The sequence below is a fragment of the Salvia miltiorrhiza genome, chromosome 2, assembly GCF_028751815.1.
Source record: "Salvia miltiorrhiza cultivar Shanhuang (shh) chromosome 2, IMPLAD_Smil_shh, whole genome shotgun sequence".
NCBI classification, from domain to species: Eukaryota; Viridiplantae; Streptophyta; class Magnoliopsida; order Lamiales; family Lamiaceae; genus Salvia; species Salvia miltiorrhiza.
The window spans coordinates 60,687,295-60,706,219 of NC_080388.1; the positions used below are offsets into that span (position 1 = coordinate 60,687,295).

An 18,925-nucleotide genomic window follows, 5' to 3' on the forward strand; every position below is an offset into this window, starting at 1 on the left:
TCAAGATTATCTCCATCGTGACGACGACCTTTTGTCTCAACAATTCAAGGAAGTACGAGCACAAAATCGAGAGATTTTGACTTCCTACATGGTCAATATGATCAACCCTATATATGCAGAACATCATCAAAGACATTTCCGATTCGAGGACGAATCGTTTCAAGGATGGAGAGAATGATGAAGATAGAATCGTATAATAATAAACTACGATTTTATTAAAAAGAAAAAAAAATCTAAAAAAAACCCTTGAAAGCACAAGAAAAGCAGACTAAGGGCCGAGCCTCATTAAAACCTTTTTACGGAAAACCCAAAGGAAAAAACCGTAAAAAGGAAAAAGAGCACTCGTCTACAAGACAAAAAGCAAGAAGGAAAAAGCGGAAGTGAAAGTTTTTGGAACTCCGGCCTAACCATCGTCCCCAAACAATCTCGGCTCAAACCCAACGAAAACCAAAACTCAAAAAGCTCGGAAGGCAGAAAGGCCGGTGAGACGCTGTCGCCAAAAAACTGCCAACCTCAAACAAGCCCAGACCCAAAGAAGGGAAGCTACACGGCCGGTTATACGCCGTCGCCATAAGCACCAACCCAACAACCCACAACCCAACCGACCCCACGAAGAAAGCAGAAAGGGTAGCTACCCGGCCGGTTATACGCCGTCGCCGTAAGCACCCCACTGCCAAGAACTCCCCGAAGGAAAAAAACTAGAGGCAAAAAGTTTCGGCCGGTGAGACGCCGTCACCAGATACTAACTATCCTCAAATTCGCAAACCGAAGAGACATTAGCCACAGGTAAGCTGCAAGGGTAGCTACACGGCAGGTAATATGCCGTCGCCGCAAACACCCCCCTGCTTATCTGGTCTGCAGATCTGCCCAGAACGATGTCCTCTCCTTGAGTTTCTGACATTGCAGAGCAGCGTTCCGAGGCAGAGATGTGCTGCACAGCGCTCCGGGGCAAGGCTGCGCTCCGGGGCAGAGCAGCGCTGAGCAGTGCTCCGGGGTCTGTTCTGGTAACTGAGCTGCTCTGGTCAGGTAACAGCTCTGACTTCATAGTTGTGCTCTGGTAACAAGTCTTCTCTGGAAACAGCTCTGCTCCGGTAACAACTCTTCTCTGGTCGCTGCTTGTGGGTTGCTCTGTTCTGGTCGCCAGAGCACAGACCTGCTCTGTTCTGGTAACAACTCTTCTCTGGTCGCTGCTTGTGGGTTGCTCTGTTCTGGTCGCCAGAGCACAGACCTGCTCTGCTCTGCTCTGTTCTGGTCTCTAAAATCGTAAATACATTATATCTTTAATTATAGATTTGTCTTGTTTGTCAAGTTATTTTGTTTCCTTTTAGATGTTTAGGGTTTAATTATAAATATGAGTTTTATTTATGTTTTATGGGAGTCGAATTGAGAGTTAAAATGTAGAGGGTGAGATTGTTCCCTTCTAGCAGCGTTCTTCCGGTATTCATGAGTGAATCAACGAATTAATCATTATTATAAGTATTCCGGTATACAGTGGTTATCAACAGAGTTCTTATATTTATCAGTATCAAATATATTTCACGCTTGATGCTATTTGAATCAATATGTACCAAATCAAATGCAATAAATATTCAGTTTTAAACAAAAAAACACATTCATACCCTCTATTTTTTCTTTCCTTAATTTCAAAATACTAATAATACATAATATGGTTGGATTAAAATAAAAATTACCCTTGAGATAAGAATGTAGAACTAATATACACCCTTAATCAATAAACAATTAATGACCACGATTTAACATTGAAATTTTTAATTAAATACAAAATAGATTATTTATAGTAATTATAAGGGCAAAAAAATGAAGAATTACATAAATGTACTGTAAAAAGAAGAGCATTACAAGCTCACTGTCTTTTTCAGAAGCTGTATCATTCTTTTTCAAATTCATTGCCTTCTATTTCAATTATCATCAAAACACAAAGAAATAAACATCGTCCACTTCCTCAAAACGAAAAAAGTTTTCTTCGATTTTATCTTGGACTTCATATTGCGTGCAATTTCGGGTCCAACATAAACTAATATGCACACAAACACAAATTAATTCACACATAAGCATAAACTATTTCTTGGATTTCAAAAAATTTACAGAACTAATTCGCACTCAAACATGAACTAATATGCACTATAATACAAACTTACTAGCACAAATCTATCATAAAATAAGGCGAAAAAAAGATCAATAAATGACACATTGCTCGTGCAATAACATCAAGTTCAGAAAAATATCGAATTCGGAAAAATGACCAACCGAGTTCATCAATCTTGTATGTTGTTAAAAGAACAATGAGCGTGATAGTAGAAATAAATTGAAACCCATTAATAACAGCACTACAAATATATTTAATTATAAATTTACTTATTTAACCCTTATTAAATCCTCATGTCCCCTATATTTATGCATACCTTTTATTTTCGGTACATCTCCCAAATTTATACACACCATATTACCTTACATATAATTTTCACAATTTTATCCTTATAACTACTTACCCACAATCTACTTAACAATTCCCTTCACGTGGGACCATTTCTTCACTATCAATATTCTAAGCAACTTTTCATTAAAACCCATGCAAAAAGCACCTATACATATTTATGGAGAACAAATGGAGCGTAAAAAAAGAAAAAAAATTGAGATTAATCTCAACCATTAAAGATTTAAAATAGATGGACAAGATTAATGATTTTACGTTCTTACTATAAAAGTACTAGTTTTTATTTGAACTCACCTAATATATTATATGGAACAAAAAATTCATTAAATGTTTGTATTTTCTATAATAATTTTGACTAATTTTATTTATTTATATACATACACATATATATATAAATCAATTGAATAATAATTCATCACTAAATTTACGTTAAAAATCATCATTAAGTGAATATTTTTATTTTTTAAGATGGTAATTTATTTTAATTAAAAAATATTTTTCATTCCATTTTAGAAATATGTTACATTTTGTAACAATTTAGTCCTTATTGATCCGCATCAATTTGATCCAAATAGATTTATCCTAATGAAATTACTTGGCATCATATATAATTATACGTGTCACAAAACACCGTATTTTTGGTAATTAACTAGAATTGTAATCGACACGTGTTTTAATTTTAATTTTTAATATTGTGACAAATTTGTCTTTATTGATCCGGATCAATTTGATCCAAATAAATTTATCCTAATGAAATTACTCGGCATCATATACAATTATACGTGTCACAAAATACCCTATTTTTGGTAACTAACTAGAATTGTATTCGACACGTGTTTTACGAACAATCGTTAGTAACTCCCTTAAAAAAACCATTCGTTAGCTTGAAAAAAAAATTATCTTCGAATTCAAAAACTGATTCTCCTTCTAATTTTCAAATTGCAAAAAATGTCAATCAAATTATGGTAACTATTTACCACACAACACAAACAATCAAATCAAGGCAATAAGGCAAAGAATAACACGAATGTTCCCACCCTAATACAAAAAAGGGTGAATTTTTTTTAATACCAACTTTCTTAGTAGAAAATATTTTGGACTAAAAGAAACTACAAAATAATCCATGTGATGCATTGCATGGACTCATAAACAAGGGACAGGTGGTTGGCGTGAAGTTTTTGAAATCCAGAGAGGAAAATACCTAAAGAAAAAAGAAGGGGGGGTTTTGAATTTTCATATTTATTGTTCTATTTATTCGTTTTGATATTGATACATACCTTCGAATTTTCCTCTGAATTCTTGGAGCAAGAGTTGAAAACAGGCAAATCTGACAAGAAAAAGGAGACATTTTGGTGAGCCACCCCCAACATGACCCCATATTTTATTTTTCTTCCCTTTTTTTATGGAGCATTTCCTTATATTCCTTTTTCACCCAAAATTAAAAAAAAAAAGTTACTGTGGGGGAATGAAACAAAGTTACTGTGGGGGAATGAGGCTATTTGATTTGACTTTTTTGTAGGATGTGGTTGTGGGAATTGAATGAGATTTCTTAATTTTCATTTTTTGGTTTTGGTTGAAATTCCCTTTGTCTTTCTCATATATAGAGGAAGGAGAGAGAGAGGGGTATGAATGTGGCCTTATGTTTATGCTAGTGTGAGGTGTTTTGAGTAAATTAAAGATTACTGTCCTCATTAATCACCCCACCCTTTCCCTTAATTTTTCATACCTCACCACCCACCAATTTCATTTCCATCATCTCTCTTTCTCTCACCCCATTTTGAAGACTCTGTTTTCTCTCTCTAAATTTTCCCTGCTGTCTGGGAAGGTTTGGGTTTCACATCTCTGCTTTATGCTTTGTTTCCTCTCAGAAGGGGGAAAACAGAGGTGGGGTGGATGAGTTTCTGATTATGTTTCAAACTTTTTTTGTAATTTACAACAAGTTTTTTTTCCTCTAAAGATTTGATTTTTATCTATTTTTTTCCTTGTCTCTTCTATTTTCAGGTCTTGACTTTAGATCTATCGCTGTATCTGCTGCTCTTTGGGCTGGTAAAAGTTCTCAGATTCTTACATATCTGTGTATTGATGTTTGATTGCACCATTTCTTTTTGGGTTATGTTTCAAAATTTTATGTTTTCTTGTTTTTTCCTTTTTGGATTACCAGCTATCATTTGTCACCTTATCTTTCACCCTTTGATTATGCTTTGAAACTTATGCATTTTCGAGGCTGGGTTTAGGATTTTCCGTTTTGTTTATTTGTTTTTTGGAGGAATAATTTAGTTGTGTTTAAATTAAAGCTTGATAAATATGTTATTTGTTTCTATTATGATTTTCTCGGAGATGGTTTGATGTTTTTGTAGGTGATTTGCAAATTAAATTTGTTTTCTGTGTTTTCATATCCCCACAAAATTTTCAACTTTGGCAAAAGATAGCATTTTTCTTGAATATATGATAAATAGTTATCTTTATCTTGCTGCAAAATATTGTAGTGATGATGCCTTTGAATTTAAGTTTATCCCAAAATGTATGCTATTTTCCTCTAGTTTTTCATGTTGTTCTTGATATTCCTTCTTCCTGTGCTCAATGCTTTCGGAAACTAATGGATACATGAAATTTACTTGATGAATTATATGGTTGCAGATTCCCTGAAGAACAGCATTGCTATTTATTCTACCATTCATTTGTTAGGTTCATTTTTTCGAATAAATTTGATTTTAGCCCTAATGCAAGGGCCAAGTAGCTCTGTGAGTACTTTGCCTGAAAATATAAGTTTTGATCATGGCTCCGCGTCGGGTGATTCTACCATAGAGTCCCAAATGCCGTGGACTAGTATGCAGACCACCGTGCAAAACCGGCTACCAGATTACAGAATGTCGTCGTCTAGTGAGACCAATAATCAGTATTTGCAACATGTGAGGCGTGAGGGACCGAGTGTGGAGTGGAGTGTAGGCGAAACCAGTTCCAGTTCGTCGCAGCGCCTAGGCGATCAAAATGAGAGGAAAATGGAGCATACTTGGACCTTTGGCCCGAGAACTAACCTTGCCTTAGAAGAGAGGCAATATGAACAATCTGATATTCTTTCATTGGATAACATCGATGTGAACTCACATGGCAGTCAGAGCGCACACGGTGCTTTTGGTTTGCGCACATCTAGTTCCAATGCCCTTCCTCAGGATCTTAATATGATCTCGGGGTTTGTTGATTCTGAGGATGATGACTGTCAGGTAGTCGAACGTCCCAGCTCCTACATATCTATTGGACCATCTAACGAGCAGATGCAAGCTCCCGGCACTTCCTCTGATTCGTTCAGCATGCCTCCTGGACGTGGTGGCTATGTGATGGATGAGAGGGAGGACAGGCCGGGTTGTTCCATGGATGGGCGACGCATGTCATGCAAGCGGAAAGCCCTTGAAGTGCACACAGGACAGTCTTCGGGAGTAGGCAGCTCGAGTTGTTTTCAACACGATGAAAGAAGCCAATGGCATACCATGCCAGCTGCTCATGTCGCTGTAAGCAACACTAGTATGCCCATGTCGACAGACAATGATGCCGTCGTTCATAATGGTTCGGAGCCTGCAAACCCGAGGCTTAGGCTTGGTGTTGGAGCAGCTGGTTCTGCACCTCCTTTCTCTTTGACTTCTTCAGGGAATGCGGAAAGTTCCCGGAGAAATTTCCGTTTGCGAGTTAATGGCTTATACCAACAAGAATCTTTACCTAACAACCCGTTTTCAACCGAGACTGATGTTGGAAATGTAGACGTTTCATCTTCTCGATACTCTTCTAGATTACTCCGTAATCATTTATTTGATATGAGCCCGGCTCCCACTGTGGAAAATGCAACCCTTAACAGCCAGCCAGCCCTGCACGTTCCTCCTGTTCGCCGTCATCATCAATCTAGGTGGAGTGGAGCATCGAGCTCAAGAAGTAGCAGGTCGTCTGCTGCTGCTGCTGCTGCTGCTGCTGTTTCCGAAGACAGGATGCCTTTTGGAGAACCTTCGTCAAGACATATTCCCAGAAGCATTTCCGAGCATCCTATGTTTGTTCCAGCCAGTGAGATGGGAAATTCGTCTCAGAATCCTACAAACTGGAACTTTCCGGGTGGAAACAATAGTATGGCTGGAAATGCTGCGTCTAGCTCTCGGGCGGGGACCAGCACCGGGCTCAATGCTTCTGCACCTAGTTGGTCCCATCGGAACCATCTTCAGTATCCTCGGAGATTATCAGAGATTGTACGGAGATCTCTGTTGCCAAGTGCAGGTGCCGAGGCTGGGGGTCAAAGCGGTAATCATGCTGCAAGATCAGGTTCCTCCGCACTACCACAGGAGATGGTACTTCCGTCAGGTTCTGATAGTCATGGTCATCGTGCGCTGAACTCGAGATCAGCATATTTGGACAGGCATCTTGATGGTGCTTTTGGAGTACCGTATTCGCTGAGGACTTTGGCCGCTGCGGGTGAAGGAAGAGGCAGTATAATGTCCGAGGTATTCCACATCCTTCTTTCATTTGTGCTTGATCCATTAACCGATTTTGTCATAAGCTCCTACCTTTGCTGATGTATGCTGTTAGTTCATATTCTTTGTATTGTAACTTGGGTTTGTGAATATCTTGTATAACTTAGACTTGAACCATCGGTCGCTGATTACTTGTTCATGCATATCCAATCTTTTTCAGTTTTCACACTTGGAACTCTATGAATGATGCAACTAATGTCTGCAGGTTATGTTTCCCAGCATTGAAAAAACGTTTGTTTTATTGCTAGAAGTCATCATGGTATCAAGAAATGGAACTAGCTAATTAGGTTTTAGATTAAACTGCATATAGATTAAATATTTGGTTTTTTGGTTTTATGGTTAGGCACTCATTTGGTATGACATCAGCAATGCTGATGAGATTGACTTGACATGTCTTAGAACCTTGTCGATTTGCCATTTTAAGCGGGACCAAAAATGCTACTTCTCTAAAAAGAATCCAATATGTGTTAGTTATGTTGTTTGAATGGATAAAAACGAGCTCTACAAGTTTAAAAACTGTTAAATCCTCACCTACAAGTTTAAAAACTGTTTAAAAACTCATATTGGTCTCACTAGACTTGCCTAATGTACAGAATTTTTTGGTTCCGTAAGGGTCAAATTGAAAGAACTAGAACTTGAACAGTGACGGTAAATGTAATAAGAATGTTAAAGTTCTATGATAATAAATATGACAACTGATTTTTCTCTCTCCTGATGCTCATTAAGCTCTAAGCACTTACATTAGTAGGAAAGGTTGCGAGATTGTCTTCATTCACAGCGTCTTTATTGGAATGTGCTTTATATTTACTTCTTCCCAGATAACTACTATTTCTCATCTGATACGAAATTATTTATCTGGTTTTTCAAACATGTTATCTAGTTAAACTGAAGAATTTTCTCCCTTTATATTTGTAAATATATGTATAACTTGCGACTGATTAAACGTTTTGTTTTTAGCAGATTCGCCAAGTATTGGACCTCATGCGGAGAGGGGAGGGCCTGAGGTTTGAGGTCTGTATTCTTCTCCTTTTTCGGTTTTTTTGAATACGATGAATTGTGTGGGAAACACCCAAAATGTGTAACTGCTATATGTAAATGGCTAAAACCATCCCATCTTATTCTCGACTATATGCCTGTGGTGCCGTAAGGCAATGCACTTGTTGTGAAGTGGACATTGTTTGGATAAAGTCCCATATGAAATGGTTGTTGTTTTCTTGTGTTGTAGGATGTGATGATCCTCGATCACTCTGTCCTTTTTGGGATGGCTGACATCCATGACCGACACCGGGATATGCGACTAGATGTTGATAACATGTCGTATGAGGTGAGGATGCAGCACTGTTTATATTTCACGACACATCATTGCTTTACAATATGCAGCAGCTTGATTTTTCAAAGTTTTATTTCCAGGAACTTTTGGCCCTTGAGGAGCGCATCGGAAATGTGTGCACGGGGCTGACTGAAGAAGCTGTTACGAGCCGTTTGAAGCGACGGAAATACGTAGCCAGCAAAGCTGACAATCCAGCTGAGACGGAGCCTTGCAGTATATGTCGGGTGAGGATACATTCTTCCACATGGTTCATCTCAACCCTGCGAAACCGATATTTTCAAGTTCATTTTAGGTATTCATGTCGTTTGCTTTGCTGTATTACGCGATGCAGGAGGAGTACAACAACGGTGAAGATCTCGGAGCGTTGGAATGTGGGCACGATTTCCATGCGGACTGCATCAAGCAATGGCTCATGCACAAGAACTTATGCCCTATTTGTAAAACAACGGGGCTGACCACCTGAGAGACGGCACCAGCAGCTCTTGGCGCATAGTTCATTCATTCTAGCAGGTATCATATTGGCAATGTGAGTCCTCAAAGGCATCGTTGCTCTCGACGTGATAAGAAAGCTCGTCGTTTTCCCTTTGCTTTCCGCTTCGTATTTTCGCCTCCTGCCTCCCTAAATTATCTTGCTCATCTCTGGAAGATACAGTGATTCTTGAAAAGGAAATTAGAGAACCTTGTTCAACTTTTATATTATTTTAGTCAGCAATTGCACAAGATTATTGAATATTCAACTCTTTTCACATTCTACTGTTTTCTACATTTGACAATAGATTTATGATATTTTATTGGTTTTTATTTGTTTGGTGGTTTCTTGTAGGTTGATGAGAAGCATTTTGATAGCTTATTTAAGAATTTGAATATGCCCATATCTTTTTTAATGTTTCATGTGATTTTTGGCTTGGGGAAATTTCTCGCTGATTAGGATATGTTAGTTTTCTACAAGATTCATACTTCTAAAGAGCTACATAATGAAAGAAAATTTTATGTGAAGTGCAACATTACTTAATTTTGTGCACAAGTGTGAGCCTACATAAATTATAGGGTTAATAATTGAATCTATCTAGCAATTTTATTCCAACTTTTGAAATTCATAATGTACTAGTGTATTGTGATATAGACTCGCATAAATTGTGTATATATTTTATATTTTCCTTGTCCATAAAAAATAATCCTAGAAAGACATAATACAAATTTTAATAAAAATAGTTAGTGTATTGTGAATGAATAAAGAATTGCACTTAAAAAGTAGTGAAAATAATGATAATTAATTTTATCGAGAGTGAAGAAAAAGATTCATCAGATTCATAATTTGATGCAAACTTTTCAAAACTATAATGAGATTAATTTTTGTGGACGTCCTTAAATAGCAAAAAAAAAATAAACTATTGTTGTGGGCTTAGAGAGTAATTATTAGTATAACCTAAACAAATTTATTTTTAATATCAAATTATTATTTGCAAATTGATCTAATATTTTAATATAATCAATGTAATTTATGTAAAAATATAATATTTGTTTATATATAGATATAGTATCACTTTGAAAATATATAGATGTAGTATCACTTATATAATAAGTTGCTAATGATATAAATCAGACTAACAACTACTTTCCGATTCAAAAAAACTGCAAAATATATATTTATTTAATTATAATCTTTAAATTAACATAAGCTTTTCATTTTAAATCTATTTTTGATGCATCATATATTGAATTAATGGTATTTTTATTCTCTCTTATTAAAGATGCATATTGCATGTTTATTTAGGACAAAATTATATGAAAAAAAGGAAAACATGTTTTGTACAGTTGTACAGAAAATGAGGGAAAAAGGAACAAATTAGTATTATTTTAAAAGATGTGTACATGTTGTGCCAAAAAAAAGATGTGTACATGTAATGTTTAGAAAATAAATGCTCAAAAAACACAATTCGTGGGTTAACTGCTATTTATCTATTGGTTGAGTAATATAATTATAATTTATAATTTTAGCCTTATTTTTTATAATTACATAAAATAATATTAATAATTTATTTTTAATATAAATATAAAATTTGAAAATTTAAAATATTAGAATTAAGAAAAAGAAAATTTAAAAAGTTGAAATATAGTTCCTCATTTTAAGGAAAATATCACTTTTTAAAATATAAATTTTTAATATGTTAAAATTTTAAATTATCACACAACTTGCTCATTTTAAATTTATTATTACATATTATATGTATAAAATTAAAAGTAATTTCATGACCTTTCGTTCAAGATATATATTACATATCTTATCCAAAATATACTTTAATGAAAATGAGAAAAATATGCTTTATCATTAAAATAAGAAAAAATGGAAGAAATTACAAATTTGAAATAAATTCATGACAATATTACAATTAAACGTGGCAGTTTTTTCTCTTAAAAAAGGTTGGCATGGATTCTTAAAATTTTTGTTGTCCTAAAACGTGGCAGTTTTTTTTGTTCTTTTTTGAATTGAAAATTTTCGGTAGTAGTTTTAATTGGCATGGATTTTTAATTTTTTTTAAATTCCAATTATATCCTTGCAATTGAATTAAATTATATTTACTTTGCTTTTTATATATATAAAGATACTATATGTCAACCTTTTTTTTATTATTATTTGTATTAATTTTCTACCCCCAAAACTTAAAAATTATATTTCATGTTAGGACACGTCATCGATTTTTAGAGATAAAATCTCACTATTAAGTAGGGGTGATAAAATTAATGCAAGCTAAAAAAAAGTAAGTGGTGATAGCTAAAAATAATAGTAAATTATTTTTTCATCAATAGTAACCTTTTTAAAAAAAAAAGAAAAACCTATCAACCTTGAAGAGAAAGGAGATGCTTGCGGGACCTCATTAGAAAAAATTGATTGATAGTTTTTGTCAATTACAATAATGAGAAAAAATAGAAGAAAGCAGTAGAATGCTAAAAAGAATAGGGATTCGAGATCTCAAGGCACTGGGAGTTTGTAGTAAGGCCATTCCAACCCGGCCTCCTCCAGCAGTCCAGCATAATATCATCAAATCGAATCCAACACACCGCCATGCATAGAGATAGAATTGATAAATTTCAATAGTTGATAAAATCGTTAAAAATAGGGATAATTTGATCATTAACTAAATTATAGGCTACTCAAGAAATTCAATTAATCTTTCTACTTTCTAATCTGATGACAAATTTAATTGTTTTTCTCCTCCATTGCAGGCCAAGAAATCTTTGTACAAGTACTGAAATAGTGAGTATACTTCAATTATAATCTGATAATTTTGTTTAGATTTTTAAAAAAATGGCCAGTAATTTCTCATTTGACAATACGTCTATCAATGTATAACTATAAATAAATGATAAAAAAGTGGTCCGTTTTTTCGATTACCTTAGCATTGAGGTGGCTAATCACAATCCTCATCGGTCCTGTGATGTTTGACCCAATTTGCTATGCCTAGCGACTAAAATTATAGGGGAGGCCACTTAAATGAAGGATACTAAATTGCAATAATTATTTTTTAAGGTACAAGCTGTTTAGTTTGACCCAATTCATAAATATCTCATTATTCTTTTTTTGCAATATCAAGCATATTCCACCTACTAATAGGCATTTTAAACACACAAAACAAAAGTTGAGCTTAGATATAAGTTAAGCTTCCACTAATAATAACTTTGGTCGATGGCCAAATAGATGAGTTGTACATGATATGTACACCCTTTTAGGGACTAAAAACGCATTTCACCTACATAAAAGTGTATAATTAGGGTACACTATCATGTCACAAAAATGTCTCGACTCATATTTTCTAATTGTTCAAAAATCAAAAGATCGTGTCGGAGGGTAGTTTGAATTGACATGTGGGGTGTGTTTGCTTTGAAGTATAAGAAAAATATACGTTTCATTTACTATTTTATGACTCGTTTGTTTTAACGTAATAAAATATTCGGATAGGATGATATAAGTTTTCAGATAACACTTTTTTCAAGATGTGGACTCTATTTTAAATGATAGATTTATATTAATTATATTATTTCTCTATTTAGAGGTATAAAAAGCAAACACACCCGTAAAATAACGAAAATGCCATGAAAAATTTACCTAATAGAATGACATTGTTCCTTCTTTCAAGATCAATCAAATTCATCATGTTATGTATGTGTAAAAATTCTTAAAGTGTCTATCCGGCTACGAGACTCAAAACCCTAAGATTTTGATTAATCGAAAAGAAAATCACCCTTTTGAATAAGTGCACAATTATCATTAGTCCTAATATAATACTCCCTACGTACGTCCCACTATAAAAATAAAGAGATAAGTGGGACACTCAAAATAGAAAGAGTCTCATGTGTGAAAAGTTTCTATTTTGAATAAGAGTTTCTATTTTGAGTGTCCCACTTATCTCTTTATTTTTTGGGTAAAAGTTTTACCCTTTAAATATATTTTCACTTTTTCACCTATATTCAAAATACATATTTTTTATTTGTCATTCATCGTAGTATATTATTTCTTTCTATTTTGTCACTACATGTTTATTCTACATTTCATCTTTGTTAGTGATAGTATAGTTTTTTATAGAAAAATAAAAAAGGAGATAAAAGGAGCATGTGTGAAAATAAAAAATGTGTAAAAGGGAAGGTGATAAATTGAATAGTAGATGCGGGTGGGGAAGGTGGTTCCAAATTTCCCACACGCAACTTGGAATGAGTCACATAGGGAATGGTGCCTTTGAAAAATGTATAATCTAATCTCAAGCTCTGTTTTTAGGGTAAGGTGGAATCCAGTTGGATAAGGTATCCAATCGGAATTATTTCTATAATTTCTCACACTTATTATTTTAATATTTTCAGTAATAAATATTTGTTCCAACTGCTTCATTTATTTATTATATTTTTCCTTATTTTTTTGGCTTTAAGTGAAACTATATTTGGACCGTTTGGTCAAAAGGAGAACAAAATTATCACAGTTATATGACAATACCAAATAATTGTAATTTTTGAAAAACTCAAATTTAGTCGCTTAATATATATATATATATATATATATATATATATATATAAATATATATAGAGTGTGGTTGTATTAAAAATTTTATTTTTCATATAAATAATAAATAAATTAACAAATAATACGACTGAACCAATAAAACTAATGAACAAACGTATCAATTTAATATGGTGAAAATCTCGTCCCCTCTAAAATTCAAACCCTGATCAAAATATTTATTCATAAAAACTATTGATTTATTCATCAAAATTATCGACTTGTTCACGAGTGTTTATACATATTTTTAATTCTTAACACATTTAATATTTACAACAAAATCTTTCTCTCCCCCTATACATATAGGGAGAGAGAGAAATGTTTTGTTGAGAATATTAAATATTTTAAGATGTATTATTGAGTATTGATCATATTTGTGAATATGTGATAATTTCAAATATAATAATTTTTTAAGTTGAAACCAAGAGGATAAATATGTCAAAAACGAAAAATAAAAAATCAATAATGATAGATGTTGTGTTCGAGAACAATTCGTAAGTTTCAAGATGTTTTGCTAAAGCTTATTTTAAAAAGCTTTTAAACTCCTTATAAGAAAATATGAAAGCTTATATAATACATAAGATTTGTTAAAAATTTATAAATTGTCAAATTGTTTGAATAATAAAATTTATAAATTAAAGGAAAAAAATTGTTAAGGAGAAAAATAAACTTGAAATGATATATGATGAAATAACAAACTATAATCAAATACTAATATTTATAAAATAATCATGATATAATATAAAGATAAGTTGAGATAGAGGAACTTATAAGTTCTTAGAACTTATTTTTACAGCTTATAAGTTATTTAAAAGCTTGTTTTATCAAACAGTCTTAAGGAGTTTATGTTTGATAAAATAAGCTCTTAAACAACTTTTAAGATGTTTTAAAGAACTTATAAGCTCAATCAAATACCATCTTAAGTGTTCTGGTCTTAAACCTAAGAAAATAATTAAAATTTCGTTAGAAAAAATAATTATGTCTTTCTTTCCTCTTTAAAAGATGAAGAATAATTAGGTTCAGAATCATTGTTGATTCTTTTATGAAAATAAAGAATAATTAGGTTCAGAATCATTGTTGATTCTTTTATGAAAATAACTATGTATTTTTTCCTCTTTAAAAGACGAAGAAGAAAAAAAAGTACTTTCTCCGTTCCATTATAAGTGGTTCAAAACTTTTCGCCGCAAGAATTAAGTAGAAAGTATAAATTTGTTAAAAGTGATAGGATCCACACTTTTTTAAGGGTTAAATTTTTCCATTTATAAAAACATACTTATAACTTATAGTGGGACGACCCAAAATGAAATACAGATCACTTTTAGTTGGACGAAAGGGAATATGATTTTTTTTTTGTTTTTGGAAAAAAACTGTATGATTTTCAATGTGTAATTATCTATAATAATTTGACAAATTTATGTAAATTACAAACGCCTAAATCTTGTTACTTCAATTGAAACTGCAAACCATTTTATTTTATTGATTTTTTTTGTGCTATTATCTTTTTTATTATATTTTATTGTTCAGGGATTAAAAAAAAAGAAAAAAGAAGAAGTTTGTTCTTTAACCAAAGTAAATTGATAATAATTCCAAGAAAACTGAAGAATCCTTTGGAAAATAGTGGAAAGTTGAGACCCGTCTGTGTAAATAAACAAAAGATTAGCAGAATTAAGGCGGGATGATGAGAGATTATAAGCTATATAACAAACCTTGTCTACAAACTCTATAACCATAAACCATTTTCCAGAAGAGGAAAAGTACAGGAAACCGCTCTCTTTTCCGAGTTTAGAAATTTAAAAATATCGATTTCAGCAATATTTTCTTGATGGGAATATGAAAAAGCTGCAATCTTGAAATGGGTTTCTACGATGCAGCAAAATAAACCAATAATAAGCGAAACTCCTTTGGTTTTTTGACTTCAATGTCTGCTTATTTCCATCAGAACCATTGTGCCTCTGAATCGCTTCAAAATTCTGAAAATCTGTCCCTTTGTTTTCGTCAATGGAAAAATGGGTGTAGAAGGAAATTAGTTTAGCAAGCTTGTTCGTTTCTCATTTGCAAGATCTTTCAAATCAGAGAGAGAGAGAGAGAGAGGAGTTTGTGTGTGTTTGCGGCTTTTCGAAGTTGAATTATAAAAGGAAATTGGGAAGGGAAAGTTTGAATCTTGATTTTTCTTATTAATTTTCTTTCAAGATCTTTTTTTTTCTTTTGATGAATTTAGTTGTGTAAAAAATGTCGGATCTTTACGGAAGCAATGAATCTGAAGACATGTCGTCTTTCCTTCAAATTCTTCTGCAAAACTCGTCATCTTCTGCCGCCACCAGCGACAGCGCTGCGGCCGCCGGAGGCTTGTTCGGCGGAGGAGGGGCGGTGGCGGAGTCCTCCACCAGCATCAGTTTCTCCGATCCCAGCTGCTTCTTCGCCAGAGAATCTGGTGGGGTGAGAGGCAAGAATCTGGCTTCCACTTGTGAGGTACAAGTACAACAAATTCTGTCTCACTTTTTTCCAAACTATGATAAATTAAATTGATTTTTTTTTTTGAGAGGGAAATTGAATTTTCTTGTTGATTAATAACTTTCCCACTTGCATTTAGTAAATAAACTTCCCATTTTTTTGGTAGCTTATTAAGCTTACTTGTAGTTATAACCTTGCGCCTAAATCTTATTTGAGAGCTGTGATTGCAATTTCAACTTTGGCTGTGACCTTTAATCAATGATCTCTTTGAATTTGGAATTTCATTCCTCATTTGTGTGTGTGTGTATGGAAATTGATCAATCATATGAAATTCCATTCCTCATTTTTTTGGTTTGGTTTTGGAAATTGATGAATGATAGGGAGGTGATGCTTGTGATGTACCGGTGAATCCAGTCCCACCGCGTTCTTCAAAGAGAAGTAGAGCTGCTGAAGTCCACAATTTATCAGAAAAGGTTTGTGATGGTCTGAGTTTACATTTAGTTTGTGAAAATTTTCACTGCAAATTTGTCTAAAACCATTAGCTATTTTGGACAGAGGAGGCGAAGTCGGATCAATGAGAAACTGAAAGCACTTCAGAATCTGATTCCAAATTCTAACAAGGTGTTTTAGCACAACATTTTTTATTCTCTTTATCTAGCTAGAATGAACTTGATCTAAAATTTGAAGATTTTTTGGTGTTTCCTAATGCTAGACTGACAAGGCATCTATGTTGGATGAAGCCATTGAATATCTGAAACAGCTGCAACTACAAGTTCAGGTTATCATTTCTCTTTCTCCTTCAACACCTGCTTGCTCGATTTCAAAGTCACACGCTACTCGTTTATTCTCACTTCAGTTGAGCCGCTACATTCTTGATGCTATTACATTCTTGATGCTACTCGTTTATGCAAGTTCTTTTCTGTGAATACATTAGTATTATTTTTGTAAGAACCTGCAAACAGCTGTTGAGTTTTTTTTTGTCTAGTTAGTTTTGGTGCCTATCTTACGAGGATGACAATAGAGAAGCGACCTAAATGATTTGCACGTTGCTGCCTATTTCTTTTCGTATTGAGTTTCGTACAGCAATTTTAAGCTTCTTATTCGCGACTTTCTTCATAGTTTTTGTTCTTAAGCATGATCACTAAACTTGCCAATCGATAGCTTTCCTCCTCACAGAAAAAACCAACCCTTTTAGTAACATTCAATACTATGTATTGTATGCCTAATTTCACTTGCATCATTCACATAAGCATCAATGTATATTTGCCCTATTTTTGTTGGTGAAACACTCTTTCAATTTGCAGATGTTGACAATGAGAAACGGGTTGAGTTTACATCCCGGATACTCCCTGGGGTCACTGCAGTCGATGCTAGCACCCTCAGGCGGTCTGGACATAGACGAAGGTGATCCACTGCTGCATGCAAATAGAGGGCTCTCTAGGGACCAAGACGTCTTTATGCAAAGCTCTATTGCACCCACGAGCCACGGCCCCTCAACCCTGCCAACGCTCATGCCAAACACTACCAGTGCTTCAATGCTCCCTAGTTTTGCACCACCGTTGCAGAACCGTTATGGACTGCTCAACCATATGGCCTCCACAAAGGTATTACTTTGAGTGAGCCGGTCGTAGCACCACCACCATGACTAACACTTTCACCCTCCGCTGCAGGACATTTGCAGGGATGACACGTTGTCTCGGTTGCAGCTTGATATAAGCTGCTCGGGCAACAATTCGTCGCCGGGGGTGTCCTCATAGTAGCTATAAACAAAGAAAATAAGGATACCAATTTGAGAGAGGTGATGTTGTTTCTAGTTGTGGAAATGATGTCAAGTTAAATGATCATTGTTTAGAAGTATTGAATATTGGAAATACAGACCTTGATTAATACTATGAACACACTTGCTTTTCTTCTTATTATTTAAACTTCTCTTTTCACTCATAATTGATGTTTTTGGTTAATGTTTGATGTCTAGATTGCTTTAGAAAACATTGGATGATGTGATGTTGCAAGAGCTCAAGGTGATGTTTTAGGAGCCAAATATGCCAATTGTGGTCCCATGTAAATGTATAATATTAGTAATTTAGTGTGTGAGAAATGTTGTTTATTGGATTTAATCTATCATTTTATTTTCTCATTATATAAATTGTTAAAGAAATATATTACGAGATAGAGATATGTGTATTATTTTGCCGGAAAATGTACGCTAAAAATTGGTCCGAAAAGATTCTTTTGCCAAAATACCAATAGAGCCAAAGTTACACCCAAAGAGATTAATGAATTATTTTCGATGTCTCCCAAAAGAAATGTATATATAAAAGATTCCGAAAACCATAATTGATGACTGAGATTTGGATCATTGGAGGATAAACAATTGAACATAATTGGATTAGGTGTAAAGGAATTATAAATGTGAACTTGTTATATCTTTGTGCTAGCCAATTTTAGGATTGTTATTTGTTAATATCATCCATCGTATTCAAAATGCCTAAGAAAATATTTGATTTGAGTGATAAGACATAATTGGTTAAAATAATTTAATTTAATCAAGTATTTGATTTATATTATTAGGCCTCTCTGATAAATTATTCGGCCCGTACTCTAATTATCTAATTAAATGATTATTTATCATCTCAATATTGAGTTAATTATTTAACCGTCATTCAATCATATTAATCTTATCAATCTTATATATATCTCATCCATCAAACTAAACGTCCCTTAAGTAATTTGCAAAACTTGTGTGTGGGTCAAGTGGCCCATACATGGCCCATACTGACTTGAATCTAGCTCAGAACCTTGATTTATAATCTACTATTTTATAAAAGTGATAATTATTTTGAACAAAAATAACGGTATTTCAAATAAAAATAACAATCATTATGAATGAAAGTGACATTTAATTTTTCATAAAAGTGATAATATTTCAAATAAAAGTGAAAGTAAAAATTGCAAAATTGATAATTGTCTTTAATAAAAGTGATAATGTTGACAAATAAAAGTGAAAATTCATAAATACAAAAATAGTCAAATTTAGGTAGGATCAGATTCGGGTCAGACCCGCGCGCATCCAATAAAGTTAATTTATTTTTCTTGTAATGTATATAAACTTATTTTTTATATGGGCCGCATAA

At 33.6% G+C, this 18,925-nt stretch overlaps 2 protein-coding genes across 3 annotated transcripts; both read left to right on the forward strand.

Annotated features, from left to right (window-relative positions):
* Window positions 1-3,837: 3,837 nt before the first annotated feature.
* LOC131010810 (probable E3 ubiquitin-protein ligase RHG1A) lies at window positions 3,838-9,096 on the forward strand. Of its 2 annotated transcripts, none has more exons than XM_057938473.1 (7): window positions 3,838-4,339; window positions 4,457-4,501; window positions 5,093-6,933; window positions 7,924-7,974; window positions 8,189-8,287; window positions 8,374-8,517; window positions 8,625-9,096. In XM_057938473.1, exons 3-7 carry the CDS (start codon window positions 5,176-5,178, stop codon window positions 8,754-8,756), a joined length of 2,184 nt encoding a protein of 727 aa, XP_057794456.1. In that variant the 5' UTR covers window positions 3,838-4,339; window positions 4,457-4,501; window positions 5,093-5,175; the 3' UTR covers window positions 8,757-9,096. The 2 variants fall into 2 exon arrangements, with proteins under 2 accessions (XP_057794456.1, XP_057794455.1); XM_057938472.1 differs by having other exon boundaries at window positions 3,988-4,339; window positions 7,921-7,974.
* A 5,944-nt stretch (window positions 9,097-15,040) lies between these two features.
* LOC131010812 (transcription factor SPATULA-like) lies at window positions 15,041-17,710 on the forward strand. Its single transcript, XM_057938475.1, has 6 exons — window positions 15,041-15,809; window positions 16,172-16,264; window positions 16,347-16,412; window positions 16,504-16,569; window positions 17,096-17,395; window positions 17,462-17,710. The coding sequence occupies exons 1-6, from the start codon at window positions 15,570-15,572 to the stop codon at window positions 17,546-17,548; spliced, it is 852 nt and encodes a 283-aa protein (XP_057794458.1). The 5' UTR covers window positions 15,041-15,569; the 3' UTR covers window positions 17,549-17,710.
* The last annotated feature ends 1,215 nt before the right edge of the window (window positions 17,711-18,925 follow it).

What these genes read in the sequence shown, in the direction of transcription:
- LOC131010812 (XM_057938475.1), top strand. Translation starts at nt 15,570, where the DNA reads ATGTCGGATCTTTACGGAAGCAATGAATCTGAAGACATGTCGTCTTTC. An exon ending in ATCTGGCTTCCACTTGTGAG is followed by an intron (nt 15,810 to 16,171) that starts GTACAAGTACAA and finishes GATGAATGATAG; the next exon opens with GGAGGTGATGCTTGTGATGT. An exon ending in TCCACAATTTATCAGAAAAG is followed by an intron (nt 16,265 to 16,346) that starts GTTTGTGATGGT and finishes TATTTTGGACAG; the next exon opens with AGGAGGCGAAGTCGGATCAA.
- LOC131010810 (XM_057938472.1), top strand. Translation starts at nt 5,176, where the DNA reads ATGCAAGGGCCAAGTAGCTCTGTGAGTACTTTGCCTGAAAATATAAGT. An exon ending in TTGATAACATGTCGTATGAG is followed by an intron (nt 8,288 to 8,373) that starts GTGAGGATGCAG and finishes TTTTATTTCCAG; the next exon opens with GAACTTTTGGCCCTTGAGGA. An exon ending in AGCCTTGCAGTATATGTCGG is followed by an intron (nt 8,518 to 8,624) that starts GTGAGGATACAT and finishes TACGCGATGCAG; the next exon opens with GAGGAGTACAACAACGGTGA.